The sequence below is a fragment of the Squalius cephalus genome (assembly GCF_949319135.1).
Source record: "Squalius cephalus genome assembly, chromosome: 4".
NCBI lineage: Eukaryota > Metazoa > Chordata > Actinopteri > Cypriniformes > Leuciscidae > Squalius > Squalius cephalus.
Window position 1 is genome coordinate 14,338,442 of NC_137125.1, and position 18,808 is coordinate 14,357,249.

The window sequence follows — 18,808 nt, forward strand, 5'->3', positions numbered from 1 at the left end:
TTTGGTAGACATAGTGTATTGTGTTAGTTTATTATTGTATTTTGAAAATTAGTTTTGGAGTTTAGTTTACAATGTGTGATTTTGAGCATGAAATTAACCGTTTTGCCAATTGTGTGGTTTAGGTGTGTTGGTGCGTTAAGAGTTTAGGAAACTTGTTAAATGTATTGAAAAAACTGTCATAGCGATTGTAAAAAACTGTAACAACTCGGCTGTATGTAAGATTCCTTTTGAGTAGAAATGCATATTGCAATTTTTTGTTGTTGCAAATAAAACTCCCTGTAATTTTAACTCATTTTAATATATAAATTCAGTTAAATCAACAAACATTTGTAAGACTTGCTTGACATAAAGCAGTGATTTGACTTGCTTTTCACAAAAATTGACTTGGACTTGCTTGAGACTTGAAGGTTAAGACTTGAGACTGACTTGTGTGACTTACTCCCATCTCTGGTTAAAACCCATGAGCTTAGTGATACTGTATATGGAGGAATTTTCATGGGAAATGTAGACAATATACATGGACTCATGTGCAATAAGGTTTTGTCTTTGGCAAGGCAAGATATATTATATTGCATTAGACACCAGATTAATGTTTATAGAAGTTGTATTACTCTTTGTAATGCTCTTTTGAATGACAAAGAACTTTTTTTTAAGGATTTTAGAGATACAAAGTCAACTTTTACCTCATTACAACAGTAGTGGGACTTTGGAAAAGCCAAATTAAACACTTTAGCCAACAGTATACCAGAAGTGTCACTAACAATACAGATAGGTCAATGAAAGATTTAGAGATGGAAATAGTTAAAGTGGAAGAACAGTTAGAATTTACTAGAGATTGAACTCTAATGAGGTGTCTTTCAGAGAAAAAAATCCAAATAGTCTGAATTACTAGGGATGAAAGAACAGGGGGCTTTGGTTTGATAACACGTTCAAAGCGTTGATAAAATGGATGTCCAATATAAATGATTTTTTTGACGTTGAGAAGAAAAATGAAAAAACAGATTCAGGGAAGATGTTATCTGATGTCAATGAAATTCATAAAAGAAATGTTGGTTTTTATAAAGAGTTATATAAAAGTGAGCTTAAAACAGAGCAAAACATAAAAATAGTACCTGAAGTTTCTATGGAGTCTTATCGAGATCTTTGTGGTGTGACGCATATAGAAGAGCTGTAAAGAGCACTTCAGAGTGTGGAGCCTGGGAAAGCTCCAGGTATTGATAGTCCAGGTATAGATGGTCTTCTGGGTTTGTTTTAAGGCTTTCTTTGTCTGTGGTGGAGGAGGACTTGCTTGAGCAAGATGTTGATGTTTTTCTTAAATGCCACTTGCCTTTGAGCTGTTGCAGAGCTGTTCTCACCCTTCTATCAAAAAAATAGGGGGATTGGAGCAGGTGATTCACTCAATAGACCTGAGAGGTCTATTTTTGATAATATATAATTTGTAGCATCTGGACCAATCAGACACAGTTACCCATTATAGTTAATGAATAATTCAGCAAACCCCCTCTTCCGACAAACAAACTATGTGAGAGTTCTGTGAACTACCCCCAAAAAGCAACTCGAATCCCAAAATGGCCGAACAGGCCTCTGGTTACCACAGCAGAAAAGCCATTTACGACCAAAAGGAATGTGGATAGAGTTAACACTCACTAAAAAAGGACTCTTTCCTACTCATTCATAGAAAAACCTTCTATGAATAAACATGCATATCTCCTGGACATTGTGTGTATGATTATTACTGTCTTGTATAGGGTATTTTATGTTTACAAACATTAAAAACATTATATTGTTTTTACATGCTTTATGATAGAACCACTAGTTAATGTAACCTTACCTAAACCATTTTTGATATCTTATGAATTTCTATTTTAATTATCTGAATGATCATTTATGTTATTTGTTGATACCTATGCAACATATTAATATTACAAGAATCTTTAATAGTTTCTCCATCAACACACAATCCAGTTACATATGCAAAACAGCATGCTTTAAGACAAAGTTACCATTGGCTCACTGACCCCTGGAGGTGTGACCTCTACAGAAGTTAAAGGCCACTGTTGGAGTGATGTCCCTTCTCCTCTTCTTCATTCTTCTGATTGTTGTTCATGTAAAAAGTCTGGAGACGCCCAGTCCAACCACCAGTCCTTTCCTCCGGAGTAGGAAGTAACTATTGTAACTATCGACAATGACTGAGTCAGGCTAACATCGCAAGTTCATTATCATTTTTTCACTTAATGCGGAAGAAATTGATTGCAATTTCAAAACCATGGACTTACTGAACAATTAAAGAGCATCTTGCAGGTAAAAAAAAAATAATCTAAATGAACATATAATATATGTGGAGCTTGCAAAAACTCCAGCCTGTCAGGACTTCGAGTCCACCGGTTTCCTAACAAGAAAAAGGACGGTGCTATCTTTCGTGCCTGGGTGCGGTTTGTGCAGGTGAAGAGACGGGATTTCTCTTCCGCATCAGCTTCGGAAAACGCGGTCGTGTGTAGCGTTCACTTCAGATCGGAGGATTATCGTCCCGGCGATATGATGGAGTTCAACATGGGATACCGAAGTAAGAACCGGGTGAGACTCAGAGCTGGTGCGGTTCCTTCAGTGCACGCATCTTCGGGTTCTCCCGCCGGATGTAGGCGTGAGCACAACATCAACTGGCAAACGCAATGTAAGCGGAACGAAACTGAGCTACTCGTTATTGTGTTTGTGTGGACCGTTTATCAGTTTGGACCAGTGCAGCGCGAGCCTGATCAAGCAACACTGTAACTGCGAGATCCAGTAAATAAAGCATTTGAATTCGCCACTGAAGTAATAACATCGCTGCGAGATCTAGTGAGAAATATTCACATTTCTCCGTTTTTTAACGGATCAAACAGCGCTGACGTGGAAACCAGGAATAAACATTGTGCAATGAATGAACGAACTATCCAGTGTCCACAGATCAGCAACATTCACCATGGCTTTACTGTAGTAACACTAACTGCAACCATGGAAGTTTGGCATTTTCCACTAAGGCCCAGTATGCATCCACCTCCCTGCAACACTGACTTTCCTCAGCTGTAAACATTGCCTCGCATTTCCCACACAAGCACCTATGGAACAAAAAATGTATCAGGAATAAATATCTCTCTGTCTCTCGATGAGAAACCGCTAAGTTATATCACGTAACGTTAGTCTGGGCGGATATTAATGAGCATGACAAACGCCTGATCAAAGCTTTCTGTTATTGTAAGTTCCAATATGTTCTGTCTAACATTTGATCCTGACCTGTCCCTGCTCTCTTGGCAGCCTAGCAGGCCCATAATTGTATGGCTGTGGTCCGTCAACAATTTCCTCAGCGTCCGAAATGTCATTGCGATCTATTTTTCCCTGTTGTTTGAATCGACCGCTCTCCTTCGTGCTACGTCACGCCCGTCACGCCCATTTTCAGATGCGGAAGTAAAATTTTCTCACAAAAACGACTCCAGAAGCCACTGTAGCGTATTTATAATTTTTTTTTAAAGAAAATCTAGTTCCTACATTATTTTTCTATACAATAACTTGTTGGTTCTTCTAACCTGCAAGATGCTCTTTAAGACTTTCTCCTGAGACTGCATCTGGGCGCTCGTTCATCGGCTAAGGCATTACAAGTATCGTACACTGAACTAAACAGAGGTTTATTATAAACTGCGGAAAGGTTCTGTTCAGATGGTTAAATGACTTTTCCATAGCTTCATTAGTTTCTGTTTCAGATTAATTCACTTTCACTTTCCATTTTACCCATGTATGCATGATTGTGTATGTGTTTGTTTAGATTAGTTATGTGTTCATTATTTAGTTTTATACTACAGGGCCGTTGAATGCTTGAATCTGATTGGTTGACGAACGTTCTAAGGTGTGCATTATTTTCAGGGAAACGCACAGCTAAAGTAGTTCCAGGCAGGTCTTGACCGCATTACAGTTCCATATCACTTCGCGTAGTTAACGGTAATAACGGAAAATAGGATACAATTCATAACAAGAAAAAACATTTAGCCCCATGCGCTTGATCTGCAATTTTCAATGTCTAGCTTCACAATCAATGGAAACATGCGGTTTAATTTTAATAAATAAAGTATATTCCTATTCCTAGTCCTGCAGCATGGATTTTTATTGCAGATAATATAACAAATAAATAATTATTGATAGGCCTTACTTGTTAAAAGGCTTTTTTTTTTTTTCATTTATTTGGTTAGTCTACTGTCATCTGTCAATAATAGAAAAAAAAAGAATGAATTAATTAATTAAAACGAATTGAATTAATAAATAAATAATAATATTGCTTTTCTGCAATAATAACATGCTTTTCTGTCTCATTATTGCAACATCTCTCTCTAATAACTGCATAAAGCCGAGCCGAGGACACACTTTAAGACCAGTTATGAATGTAATTTGATGACTGATCATGCCCAAACGCGTGTTCAGCGCGTTCAGTCAGTGTTCAAAGTCGGTGTTTAAAATCTGCTGCAGTCGATGAAAACAGTCAGAGAATGTGTCAGCTAGTCGTGTGTCCCCAGCATTAGTCTGCTATCAGTGGCTCAAACCTCTGTTACTAACTCTAAAATGACGTTTTGGAATTAGCAACGGAGGCATTGGATTAGATGCGTAAGAAATTAGTCCTACATACAAGAGCGTTTTAATGACAAAAACTTTACAAACGTCTTGAAATACATAATCTGAACAATGTTTCGAGGTGTGGTAACTGTAGTATAAGCGGAATAATTGACTTCAGGCCGTTGAATTATTAGAAAAATAATGCACACCCGAGGTGAACGGCCACTCCGCTTCGTGACCGCATTACCACCTCGGGTGTGCATTATTTTTCTAATAATTCAACGGCCTGTCGACAATTATTCCTTACACATAAAACTTATGTACATTCATGCAAGTTGATTCTGGTCCCTGTTTGTCACTTTAACAATGCGATCGCAGCTACATGCTATGAAAGTGTTATTTTTCTGTGGCCACAAAAGATATTCTCTCTAAGAGTTGATAGATGATCAATACTGAGTGTTTGCTGGATTAACAGATTAATTGATTGTATTTTTATTTTTTTATTGATTGTGATATTAATTCAGCTACAATAAGTCAGTTCTATTAACTGATCTAAATATTAATAATTAATTATAACAAGTTCATATATTACATATATTAAAAGTGCATTTATTTTAACATTTCCCTTTTGAGTTAATTTGCTACACATTTATCTGTGATATTTTTGACCTTGCTAAAATGAAATAGTTTGATGTTGGCCTAATCTTTTTAGATAGGGTAGAGCAATATCTTTTAACACTTTAGAAACTTTTGGCTACACAAAAGATTTTGTGGAAAATCAAGGTTTTAGATAATGCTTCTCTGTGGTATGTTCTTGCTCAAAGTCTTAAAACATTATAAATCAAAGCCTCAAATTTAATCTGTTTGTCATATAACGTGATCGTGTCTCTTCAGAAAATTTTGACTAAACCGCTCAAATCATATAGATTAGTTTAATGATCTCTTTATGAACTTTTTAAAGCGTCAAAGTGGTAGTTGTGTAGCTGTCAAAGGAGGGACAGAAATCTCTCAGATTTCATAAAAAAGATCTTGATTTTTTGTTCCCAAGATGAAAGTCTGACGGGTTTGGAATGACATGAGGGGGAGACATTTTTTGACAGAATTTTCATTGAACTAACACTTTAATTGACTTGCCTGGTTAAACATAGGTGTGACGATGCAGGGTTGAATCAACGGAGGAAGCAGGATCCAAAAGCAACAGATGTATTAAATAAACTTGAAACAAGACAGACTTAGATAAGGGAACAAGACACGGGAACAGAACAACCAAACTAAAACAACATCACAAATGACAAGAACCCACAAACACTGAACCAAGACACAGGGTATAAATACAGTGACTAACCAGATAAACAAGATAACAAGGGGGGCATGACTAAGAGAAAACACCTGGGAAGACTAATCAACATAACGGGGAACTGCAAAACATGTGACAGGACAGAGGAACACATGACAGACAGGAACAAGACACGAAACCCACACCGTGACAATAGGTGTAACAAAGAAGAGACAAGAATATTTGTTTTATTCTGTATACTTTATTCTTAAAGGTTATACTGTATTAAGCAATTAGTTGTTCAAAACAATCTATCCACTTTCATTAATGATTAGGCAACTTTCTTGACTTAACTAAAGAAAGAAAATCATAAAATATTATCTAATTGTCTAATAATTATTGTTTACACATTTGTGACACGTAATTAATATCTGATCAAGTGATTTCTTTCTTTGCTTTAATGTGCTCTTTTCAATGAAATAACTTTAGAGATAATGGACAGGAAATCACTGGGAAAACCCTTTTGTCCCACCTCAACTCTGTTAACTTTTAATATTCAATTTTCTTAAATTCACTGTATTGTGGAGGATTTTCTGCAGGATGGTGATGCATGTAAGGGTTGCTGACCACAGATATCTGCAAGAAAAATTATATATGATCAGCTTCCTAGCGTAAATATTTAGAAACTTATTTATTGATATTATGAAATAAATAATGCACCCATTACTTAATGATTTACACAATACCAGTTCATATATAGTGACACTAAATTCAAATAATCCATTGATTTATGGAATTTCTTTGGGAGTAGGGTTAAAAGCTTCTCTTACCCCTGAGTTGTTGAGATCTTGATTGGGCCTAAAATCATAGGGCTGTGGAATTATAACTTGTGGAACAGACGTCACCTTTGGAAAAATACACATGTAGAGTTTTATGTCTTCTTACTGTGAAATGCCAGACGTGCAATGACACTGACAGACAGTTTCAGTATTACTGGTATCAATATAATTCGAATGGAGTAGAAAAAAGCAAAAGACAGAAATCCTGAAATGAAATCAGGACTGAAATATCCTAATGTGAAACCTGACATCTCCCAGTAGATTATAATGTTGTTGTTTTTGAAGTAATTAAAGGGATACAAAAACTAGTTCACCAAAAAATAAAGAAATTAATTCAAAGAATTCATTAAATGAACTATCCTGTAAACTTGGAGTTTTGCAATTAGTAGAGACGTTTCTGCTGAACACTGTTGAGTTAAAAGCTTCTCTTACTCCTGAGTTGTTAAGATCTTGATTGGGCCTAAAATCACAGGACTGTGGAATTATAACTTGTGGAACAGACGTCACCTTTGGAAAAATACACATGTAGAGTTTTATGTCTTCTTACTGTGAAATGCCACACGTGCAATGACACTGACAGACAGTTTTAGTATTACAGGTATCAATATAATTTGAATGGAGTAGAAAAAAGCAAAGGACAGAAATCCTGGGTAACACTTTATAATAACGTTCAGTTGTAAGTCATGTATAAGTGGTTAGTTAATGGTGAACTAATCATTTACAGAACATTCATAAATGATTAGCAAGTGATATACTAACATTTTATGTATGTTTTGTAAATTCTGTTACAAGTCATTTACAAGTGATTAGTAAATGATTAACTAATTATTTACGAAATATGATCAATCACGTACAGATCATTTGTAACAGGTAAGTAAGTGTTCAACACAATGATGTGTAAACGCATGAATAAATCATTTACAACACTTTCTGCATCCCCTAATCTAAAGTGTGAACCATTCATCACTTGTAAATGTGTTACACATCATTCGTAGATATGATTCGTAGATCTTATGCCTTATTGATTCTTGAAGTGATAATCTATGAATGATGTGTAACACATTTACAAGTGATGTATAGTTTACACTTTAGATTAGGGGATGCAGAAAATGTTGTAAATTATTTATTCATGCGTTTACACATCATTGTGTTGAACACTGTTACTGACCTGTTACAAATGATCTGTATGTGTATTCAAGGCATTTACAACACTTTCTGCAGCCTCTAATTGCTACATACATACAAAAAAATAACATACTTTATTAAACATTTATGAAACGCATAGTCATGTTTTGTAAATGATTAGTTAATCATTAACTAATCAATTGTAAATGACTTATAACTTAATCTACAAAACATATATGCAATAATTAACATATCACTTATTAATCATTTATGAACGCATAGTCATGTTTCATAAATGATTAGTTAATCATTTACTAATCACTTGTAAATGACTGGTAATGGAATTTACAAAACATCAATTAACACATCAATTGCTAATCATTTATAATTGTTCTGTAAATGATTAGTTCATCATGAACTAACCACTTATACATGACTTACAACTGAACGTTATTATAAAGTGTTACAATTAAAGGGATAGTTTACCCAAAAATTAATTCTTCGTTTTTGGGTGAACTATCCCTGTAAACTTGGAGTTTTGCAATTAGTAGAGACGTTTCTGCTGAAAACTGTTGAGAGACACACAGACTCAGTTAATTATACATGCTTAATTTATTTCTTAATATCAATGGCTCAAACCCCCATTACTAAAATCATGTTTTGGAATAAGGGATGTATAAGAAAGTAGTTACAAGAAAGGGTGCTTTAAGGTAAAAAACCTGACAAATGTCTTGAAAGAAAATATTTGAACAATATTTCTAAGTAGGGAAAAATTGACTCCATTGAACTATTATGTTGGCTTAAAGCACATAGTGATATAATAGTTAAACTTCTGAGATTACAAATGTGACTACTCTGAGGGGCATTGTAGTTTTAAAGCTCAAGGAGCAGACAGTAAAAGTGGACTGCAAAGATTTCTTATCCTGTTGCGCCCCCTATAGGCCATGACCAGCAACTAGTCGACGTCAAGCTTAAAGGTGGTATCAGCGATTTCAGGCCCAAACATAAATGATCACATTCATCTAATCTTTCCTAACGATCCGCTAGCTGCCCGCCCCATAAGCAGGCCGTCAAAAAAACGCGTCTCTGTAGGCAGCCTAAGCAGCATTAAAGTCAAGTCATTATGGTCAACAAAAGATGTCCGGCAATAATTTACACGCCTCACAACTTATTGAGAAAAATGACACTGACTGTGTATGGGTTTAAAGACATAAAGGTTTATTGCAAGCATTTATATTGTCGCTCCAAGCAAAATTATGCTTTTTATTGCAATATAGTGCAATTTATTAATAGGGGATTGTATGTATGTATTTAATGTAAATTCAAATCAATTTCTGCTTATATTCCCAGATATACTATACAGTGTGTTCATGCATAATATTTCCTACATTATTACGTACATAAATAAATCTATTTTGTGTTAGTTCAGTTACTTGTCAGCAGTGTGCAGCAGACACACCCATCTCAATTTCAATATCTCAATATTATCCTTATCCCAAAAAAGACCATGAACATTACAGCTAACGTCCGAAGCAGCAATTAATGCAGATACATACATCTTAAAAACTGTTCATGTGTGACTGATACGCTGCAAATCGGGTGATTTTAGGTCAATGTTTTTGGCAGTAAGTAAATGATGCAGTAAAATATGCAGTATTGGTTCATGGGGGCATAAAATCCATCAAACGGTAGAAATGACACATATAGTCAGTTGTGCTGCTTGTTTCAGAGTCATGCTTCTGTTTGTTTGTGGCGCTCGGTGACTGTAATCTTAAATAATGTAATATTTCTGTACTACTTTAAAATGTAATCTTTATAAATGTAAATCTTTACAATGTAATCTTTCTGTACTACTTTAGAATGAGCAGAAATCTAATGACCCATTGGCAAAACAACTAATAATGATCTGTTGTGTCGTAGCAATATCCTTGAGGGCAGTGCTGTCATATAGCGCAGCTGTGCACAAAGCAATCCAAGTTCGAGTCTCGACTCGAGGTTCAGGCTCTTGTTGCAAATTGTGAAAAGCATTCCCATCTCTTGGGTTTTTATTAATGATATCATCAGCGATAACTTGACGTTGCTTAAAACAAATCTGAGATTGTTCAACCCCTAATTCACTTAATTTACAGTCACATAGCTCACGAATTTTACATATTAAAAGTTTGTGGATTTGAACATTTAAAAGAGAAATTTAAGAAATAAATATTTTTAGTGTTTGCTGGTTCTTTTAAAGCGTGAACCCAAGTGTGAACACCCTTAAAAGTAACTATTTCCAGCTGACAAACACATTTAAAAACCCTTGGCTTGACACATCGCTCACCTGTGGAGAACAGCAGCAGGCGACTTTACAGGCAAACGCTGACAGAGACATGGAGATGAGGCACTGAAGGCCGGCGAATATCAACAATACACTACCGATTCCCAAGAAGAGAGTCTGAGAGAGAATTCAACATTAGCACAAATAATAATGACAAAATACAGTGCTATGCATAAGTTTAGACACCCATACTAAAGTTGACTAAAAAGAGGAATAAAAAGTCATCTTTTGGAAACTGAACTTAATTTGAAAAAATTAGGAAAAATCCAACCTTTAAGGACACCAATTTTCTTTGTGAATGAATAATGTATCGTAAATAAATAAATGTTCTTCCTTAAAATACAGGGTGCATAAGTTTGGACACCCCTATGTTAAATTCCCATAGAGGCAGGCAGATTTTTATTTTTAAAGGCCAGTTACTTCATGGATCCAGGATACTATGCATCCTGATAAAGTTCCCTTGGCCTTTGGAATTAAAATAGCCCCACATCATCACATAGCCTTCACCATACCTAGAGATTGGCATGGGGTACTTTCCATAAGATCATCTCTCAATGCAAATCAAACCAGCTATTAGGCTAACTGAAATAAAACCATGCCAATCTCTAGGTTTGGTGAAGGCTATGTGATGATGTGGGGCTATTTTAATTCCAAAGGCCAAGGGAACTTTATCAGGATGCATAGTATCCTGAATCCATGAAGTAACTGGCCTTTAAAAATAAAAATCTGCCTGCCTCTATGGGAATTTAACATAGGGGTGTCCAAACTTATGCACCCTGTATTTTAAGGAAGAACATTTATTTATTTACGATACATTATTCATTCACAAAGAAAATTGGTGTCCTTAAAGGTTGGATTTTTCCTAATTTTTTAAATTAAGGCATTAAGTTCAGTTTCCAAAAGATGATTTTTTATTCCTCTTTTTAGTCAACTTTAGTATGGGTGTCTAAACTTATGCATAGCACTGTAATTGATGATTAGCACTCACATCAGTACACAAGCTGTTCAGAAGTTCAGAATCTATCATCCTTGAGGTTCATATAGTAATACAACATATTTATACAGGTCAAACTGGACTGAGTTTATAATTAATGTACAATGCCTTCAGTAATAGCAAGAGATCTATAAACTACTTCTAAAATGTTGGGGAAGAAACTGGACAGATTATAGCTTTACTTTTGACAAGTTCTGACCACACAGTGATCTTATTGTGATTACTAAATAAATGTGAAGATAAAAGTTGGCGACATACCTTGTACTTTACATCAACAGGAATACAATTACCCCAGGGCGGGCAGCGACTGTACATCATCGGCCCTATACCCAAATCTACTGCAATTATGATGAAGGAAGTGGCTGCAAATAGAGCACTGAAAACGTTCATTACAAGCGAACCTTTCACCTATAGGTAGGGCAAAAAAAACATAAAATGGATTAATAAATTAACAAGAACTTTATGCCAAGTTTACACTGAACGATTTTAAGCCCCGTTTGTTGCCCCTCCCTGACAGGTTTTGGGAGATCGCCGACAAATGCCTGAAAAATCGGTGCTCGTTCACGTGAGTGACAATCACACAGTGTGAATTATCAAAGACGAAAATCGAGAATCGCAGACGAGTCGCCGACGCATGTGAGATATTTGGCTCGCTGTTTCAAAATCAGCGAAAACTACATCGGCGATGACCTGCAGCCAATGAGAGAGCAAGAGACAGAGCAGCGGGGAGTTCAGGAGGAGTTATAGACCAGAATATCTATATTTTAATAGATATATTTACAGTTATATCAAACAGAAACAAAGCACACACATTTCTTGACCTGCAGCACATTGCAAAATTATTTATTTACCCCCAACTCTCTTTGCAGAACATGTCTCTTGTCTCCCCAACCATTTCCTCCTGCATAAACTTTATTTTCTGTCCTTTTCGCTGGATCGCAAGCTTCTTGCAGGCTATCATTTTTAATAACAATTTCAGTCTCGCGTGAGAACTCTGGTCTCACGCACGCGTGATCTTGCATTATTTCCTTATCACTTCTCGTGTGTGTTTGGTTGTGAAACGTAGTTTGTGGACCAGACAGAAGTTGTCGGCGATTCTTTCTTTTGTAAAGTCATGAAGTGTGAAACCTCTGTCGCCAATCCATCGTTCAGTGTGAAGACATGTATGTAACATAGATGTAAAGGTATTCTACCACACCCAACAACAGTTGAAACGAGAGGGAAACATTCAAAGACATCTGCTGCAGAATCTCAGAGTATTTGGAAGGGCTTTCAAATTAAAATTAAAATTTCGATTATTCATCAAATATTCATAACTGACGTGGTTTGTTTGCGTTGTTAATTTGAAAATGGCGGGAAAAGGCTTCCTGCTGACGAAAACCCTCTATGATAGTAGCAAAAATCGTGCGGTACGTATCCACATATTGCGCAGCTGGCAAAGACATTACACTGTCAGTAGTGATAACCCTATACCACCTGTCAAAATGATTGATGACTTCCGGTCCCGCCCCCTAGATAAGACATCTGGTCCCCGCCCTTCCGGTTGTCCGTTGAGCTGTCCCGCCCTTTCTGGCGTGTATAGATAAGAATATGGATTGTCGTATTGACCGTTCGATCATGTGTTTTGACAGTTTTATCTACCGCATATGTTGTTTTTTATCTATTATCTTTCCGGCATATGTTGTTATGGTTTGCCCTATTGTCCTAGCTAGTCGTAGATCATTTGGTTTTGACAGAAAGTTTTTGACCCTATTTGACCCTTTTTATCCTTAGATCATGTGGTTTTGACAGAAAGTTTGAAGACTGTGTCACACAAGCATTATCTCTTGTGGACACAAGCTGGGTGTATTTTCTGTGTTTGTGATCTGTTTTTTGACAGAAAGTTTGACTTTGTTGTCCAGTTCAGTTATGTGTTTGTGTGTGTGTGTGTGTGTGTGTGTGTGTGTGTGTGTGTGTGTGTGTGTGTGTGTGTATGTGTGTGTGTGTGTGTGTGTGTGTGTGTGTGTCCTCTGACATGACCCCCTCCACATTCCTGAGCAATGTATATAAATAGGGGGTAGTGTGTTGTAAAACCATCAGCAGAAACATGAGCTACATGAGCATGGATGGTTTATCCTCTCCTCAATCCCCAGAGCCGGGGGTGTGCGACCAAATGATGGAAAGGCTGACTATGGCACCAAGAAAAAAGAACCCTTTCGGACGCATCCGTTTGACAAGTTTTCTCCATGAACTTTCGGAATGGACTACAGCTGAATATGTAATGTGTAGGAACCGTGTATTCGGATACAAATTTCACAAACCAACTCGAGTTGTTACACTCTACACCACTGACAGCGTCGGAGAGTTTCAGCCTGGGGAGGATACGTGTGTGGTATTTCCTGAAAAAGACTGGACTCTCTTCTACAATCGTGTCTGGAAGGATCTGAATGATGACGGCGAAGAGCCTTTGTACATTTCGGAGTGGGACGGGGTGACCGATAATGTTCGGTACCGCGTGGTAGGTGACCATACTAACAAGAGCCCTACTGATTCTGTTTACATATTCTGTTGTAGAGACAAGACAAAGCTCAACAACAAGCGGTCGGGACGCATCCAGCCTAACGAGCATCACGATCTGTATGAAATGCAATTTTTGTTCGACTGGTGCGATCTGAATCTCCTGAATATGGTTTTTTCAATCATCAACAAAATGTTCAAATGGTGTGACATGCATGACGAATACAGCAAAATTAAAGTGCAACTGTTCCACCCTCAGACATGCCCACGGAGTGGCATATGGTCTCGACCATCCCCACCCATTTACTACAGCCATCCTAAAGCTCGCAAGCCAGACCTATCCAAATAACGCCTATTAATCAGGTTTTGAGTGCTACAACAACCCCGCCCCTTTACTACAACTATCATAAATTCCTGCGACCAGACCCTTCCAAGCAGCATTTATAAACCATGGCTGAAGACGCCGCTTCAGAACCCCATCATGTATGCAGCTGCGGTATCTCTTTCGGCAGCATTCTCGACCCTCCCGACGACAACGCAACCCTCCATACTCTGACTGACGCCTGCGGGCCATTGGGCATACACAAAGACTGGGCTCCGGCTAAAACTATCAAACGCTGCATAGACTTTGAATCATGCATTGAAAGCGATTGGGGTCCGGGTAACATTTTCAACCCTGAACCATTGGACCTGCGCAAAGACTGGAGTCTGGCTGAAAGACGCAAACGTAGCTTAGACTGGGATCCGGAGATCGCGTGCGACTGTGGTTGTACTAAACCTTGGTCACCACCACCACCACCACCATCACCATCCAACAAAAAGCTTGAATCTCCCAACCTGGCTGACCTCTCTCATGCTAAACCCGGTTTCGATGCTACAGACGGATGTTTCAGTGACGTGGGATTCAAAATCATAAAAGCTGCGACAGTGGTTTTGCTGCAACATCTCATCGGAAAGAAGCTGAAGGACGAGTGCGAAGGGTGTGAGATTGATCACCCTAGTCAACTGCAACATTCCTGCCTGTTCGACCCACCTAACTACTACTTTGACACATATTTTGATGAACTTTCAGCCAAACTGTTTAGACCCTATTTTCATGCCATCATCGGTATCCTCCTAGGACGGTTGGGGTTAAAATCTCACCCCCAACGTATTCAAGGAACAGTCGGGACTATTCTGCACGAATTAAAAGACGAACCATTCATCGCCGCTAAGCTAGAAGAAATCAGGACGAGACTTCTGGACAAACCCTGCGAGGAAATAGTGCACGACGTCGTTGATCTCTGGGAAGGTATTTCGATCGTGAATGGAGAGTGACCAAGACCCCACCAGTATGGGTGCTGCCAGTAGCCTAACCAGCTGTATGGAATTCCTGTTTAAAGGACATTACAGACGACAGATGACAAAACTGATGAAAAAGATTATCGATTTTGCATCACGCGACGGTCATCCACCTATGGAGGCAACTACGCGTGAAGCAAATTTCAAGAAACAAATGGTGTATATAAGAGGAGCGGCTAATTCATGGGATGATTTGACGGACAAATGCGCTTATGGCTTCGATCCCCCAGGTGTAATGATAAAACAGGTTCTAGATATGATGTGTGAATCGCAACTCCCGCTCGGGGTCACCGATGTGCTATGTACTTGTACCTATGTGGTTGATGTGTGTACCGAGTTGGTGAAGAAATCAAAAGAAGAATATGACATCAATGATGAGAGCGATGCTGTTAAAATTATCGAAATGGATGTCGCCATCGGTGAAATTGTTGAAATGTACGTCGATTACATCCTAGACAAAAACATGATGGCCTGTCGTGATTTTCTTTTCTGGTTAGACTATCAGTGAACCATTTTACTTAGACTATGCATGTAACGTCGTTATATCTAATTTTACTATATTCAGTTTTGTACTAACATTATTATATATATATTCAATTTTACTTAGATTTTGTTGTACTAACATTATTATTATTATTATTATATCCATGTATACTATCTTGTATTATATCCATTTTACTTGCGTTATATTAACACCATTTTACTTCAATCATGTATCCTGTAATTTTTTAATAAAAGATTGATTCAAACCACATGTATGAGTTATTCTTTTGCAGCGGTTGAAACGGCAGCATGTCGGAGCTCATGAAAAAAGCTTATTATACACCCTCCAACCCCGGCTCTTTAGGGGGTAAAAAACGATTAAAAGACGCCGTCTTAAAAGATAGCGGCGTCCGACTAAGCGATAAAAAGGTTTCAGAATGGTTGTCTGGTGAGGATGCTTACACTTTACACAAAACAGCTCCTATAAAATACAAACGAAATAGAGTGGTTGTGTACGGGGTCGATACCCAGTTCCAGGCCGATCTAGTCGACATGATCGCCTATGCCAAGGATAACGACGGCAATAAATATCTGTTGACTTGCATAGACGTATTTAGCAAGTATGCGTGGAGTCGCGTGTTGAAGAATAAGAGTGGGCCCGAGGTCGCTAGAGCGTTCGAGTCTATACTCGAGGAGGGTCGTGTGCCACAGAAATTGCAGACGGATCAGGGGAAGGAATTTTTTAACAAACAATTTCAAGATGTAATGAAAAAGCACAACATTGATCATTTCGCTACCGCTACCGATTTGAAAGCCAGCGTCGTAGAACGATTTAATAGAACGTTAAAGAGTCGTATGTGGAGATTTTTAACAGCTACAAATTCCCGACGATACACAGATGTTTTACAAGACATTATGCAGGGGTACAACACCAGTTATCACCGAAGTATCTGCATGAGACCCGTGGACGTCGACAAAGTAAACGAGGATCAAGTGTTTCAAAACTTGTATGGTGATATAAAGAAGACCGAGAGAGCCGTATTTAATTTCAAAGTCGGCGACGTCGTCAGGATTTCTAAAGTGAGAGGCCCGTTCGCCAAAGGTTATGAGCAGAACTACACGGAAGAATTTTTCACCATATCCGCATGCATTCCGCGACAACCCCCGGTCTACAGACTCAGCGATTATGACGGTGATGTCATCGAGGGGGTTTTTTATGAAAAAGAGTTGCAAAAAATAATTGTGAGTAAAAACAAATCTTTTAAGGTGGAAAAGATTTTAGGTCAGAAAAAACAAGGGAAATCTACGCTTGTTTTAGTGAAATGGCTAGGCTGGCCTTCAAAATTCAATAGTTATATAGATAAAAAAACACTGTTGGACTTAAAACACCCCGACGTTTAATGGATGAGTTCATACGAGCGAAGGACAGTCATGGATGATCAAGGGTTCTACATTACGCTACCGTGCAATGCATCGAGCTCAGTTTACCCCGAAAATCGCATATCCGGCTATACAACCAGGTTAGCAAAAGCTATACAATTGAAAGGACAATGGGAGGTGGGGCTCGCCGAAATCGAATATCCTAGAAGTTGGTATAACTTTAATGACAAAGACGGGGGTTTCACCCTGTACACAGGCCCCGTATTCAAAAATAGTGGGGGCCCCAAAGACACAGTTAAAAAAGACTTACCCACGTTTTTTGTATCGAGGATATTATACATATCTGGTGGGTACTACGCGAACATTCGTGCGATCCTCCGCGTGATAAATCAACTTCTAGCACCAACGGCCGTATTGGATTACGATGAATTAAAAAACAAAGTGTTTCTGATCGCGAAACCCAATGTTTCAGTCAGCTTTCAAGGCAGACTAGCCACTATTTTAGGAATGATACCGGACGATGCTCTCGGACGTTCGAACTACCATAAAGAAGCAGATTTTACTACGAGTCATATCACGTACGCTCCTCATCAATCCGATATCAACGCAGGGTTCTACACAATGTACGTTTACACCGACATCATTCAATATCAATCGGTCGGTGATTCTTACGTCCCGCTTTTGAGATGCGTACATATATCGGGTAAAAGCAACGAGACGGTCATTGCTAGATACGACAACCCGCATTACGCATCGATCAACAAGGATCACATCACCAGCATTACCATAGAGTTGAAGGACGACCAAAACCGTGAAATACCATTTTCTTACGGGAAAGTCATCGTAAAACTACACTTTAAACCAACGAATCATTCTATTCTTTAAAATGAGTTATTACTATAGCCCTAGAGAGCACAATACCGCGGACTATGTGGACTATTACCGAAATCAGGCCGGCGGGGGTTTGCCAGGCTATGCCGGGGGAGGGGTTATGTACGGGGCAGGGCTAGGAGGACTTTTCAGAGGTTTGTTCAGGATGGCCATACCTCTGTTAAAAAGAGGATTTAGCATCGCGAAACCCCACCTAAAATCCGCCGCTAAAAATATAGTATCCGACGTCGTCTCAAACGTATTGACGCGGGCACATAGCAATAATGCTAATGCTCAAGACGGATCTGGGCTGATGGTCATGGCCCGTAAGAGGATGTCTAAACCGCCTGGTGTGAGGAGGCGTGGTCAATGGGGTAAGAAGAAGAAGAAGAAAACAACAAGCGGAACAAGGAGACGTCCAGTCGTACGTAGAAAGCGTAAGAAGTCTGTTAGTCGAAAAGTGACGGCCAAGAGATTCGTAAAAACCATATTCTAACATGGCGCTACTACATCGTATGTCGGGAGAATGCATCAAGTCTGAGTTGGACTTATTTACGGTCCCGCTGACGCAGACAGTTATTGAGAAAAACGGCTATTTAGAAGTTGCCCCTTTATCCGCCATATCGGACACCGCTCCATTAGAGTTTTTTATCGCAGGCAATGGCGATGATTATGTGGACCTAAATAACACGATGCTCTATCTACGCCTGAAAATCACGAGACCTAATGGAGAGAACATTGTGCATCCTGCACGGGTTGCCTTAATAAATTACCCCGGAGCCACCATATTTTCACAAGTCGACGTGACCCTTGGCGATCGTCTGATATCGCAGAGTTCGAGCACCTACCCTTACCGCTGCATCATAGAGAGTCTGATCAACTACAGTAAAGATGCGTTGGAATCTCTTTTCTCCGCCGGACTGTTTTACAAAGACACTGCCGGTCACATGGATGTGAATGACCCCGTAGGGCGTAACGCGGGGTTGACAAAGAGATCGACCTACACCACCGAAAGTAAGGTGGTGGAGCTGATGGCCCCTATACACAGTGATATATTCTTTCAAGAAAAACTTTTGCTGAATGGAGTTGACATCAAGATACGCCTAATTAGA

The 18,808-nt window shown here is 38.6% G+C and overlaps 1 protein-coding gene across 5 annotated transcripts in view; it reads right to left on the reverse strand.

The window, feature by feature from the left end:
• Nucleotides 1-5,739: 5,739 nt before the first annotated feature.
• LOC307157402 (membrane-spanning 4-domains subfamily A member 4A-like) overlaps nucleotides 5,740-18,808 on the reverse strand; it is a 49,538-nt gene continuing 36,469 nt past the window's right edge. For 3 of the 5 annotated variants that reach the window (XM_079869332.1, XM_079869333.1, XM_079869331.1), the window contains 4 exons: nucleotides 11,385-11,534; nucleotides 10,136-10,249; nucleotides 6,682-6,756; nucleotides 5,740-6,487 (listed from right to left, as the gene is read on the reverse strand). In XM_079869332.1, coding sequence (XP_079725458.1) covers nucleotides 6,401-6,487; nucleotides 6,682-6,756; nucleotides 10,136-10,249; nucleotides 11,385-11,534 — 426 coding nt within the window. In that variant the 3' untranslated portion in view covers nucleotides 5,740-6,400. Of the gene's footprint in view, nucleotides 6,488-6,681; nucleotides 6,757-7,122; nucleotides 7,198-10,135; nucleotides 10,250-11,384; nucleotides 11,535-18,808 lie in introns of all 5 variants that reach the window. The other 2 variants (XM_079869329.1, XM_079869330.1) reach the window with 1 other exon arrangement.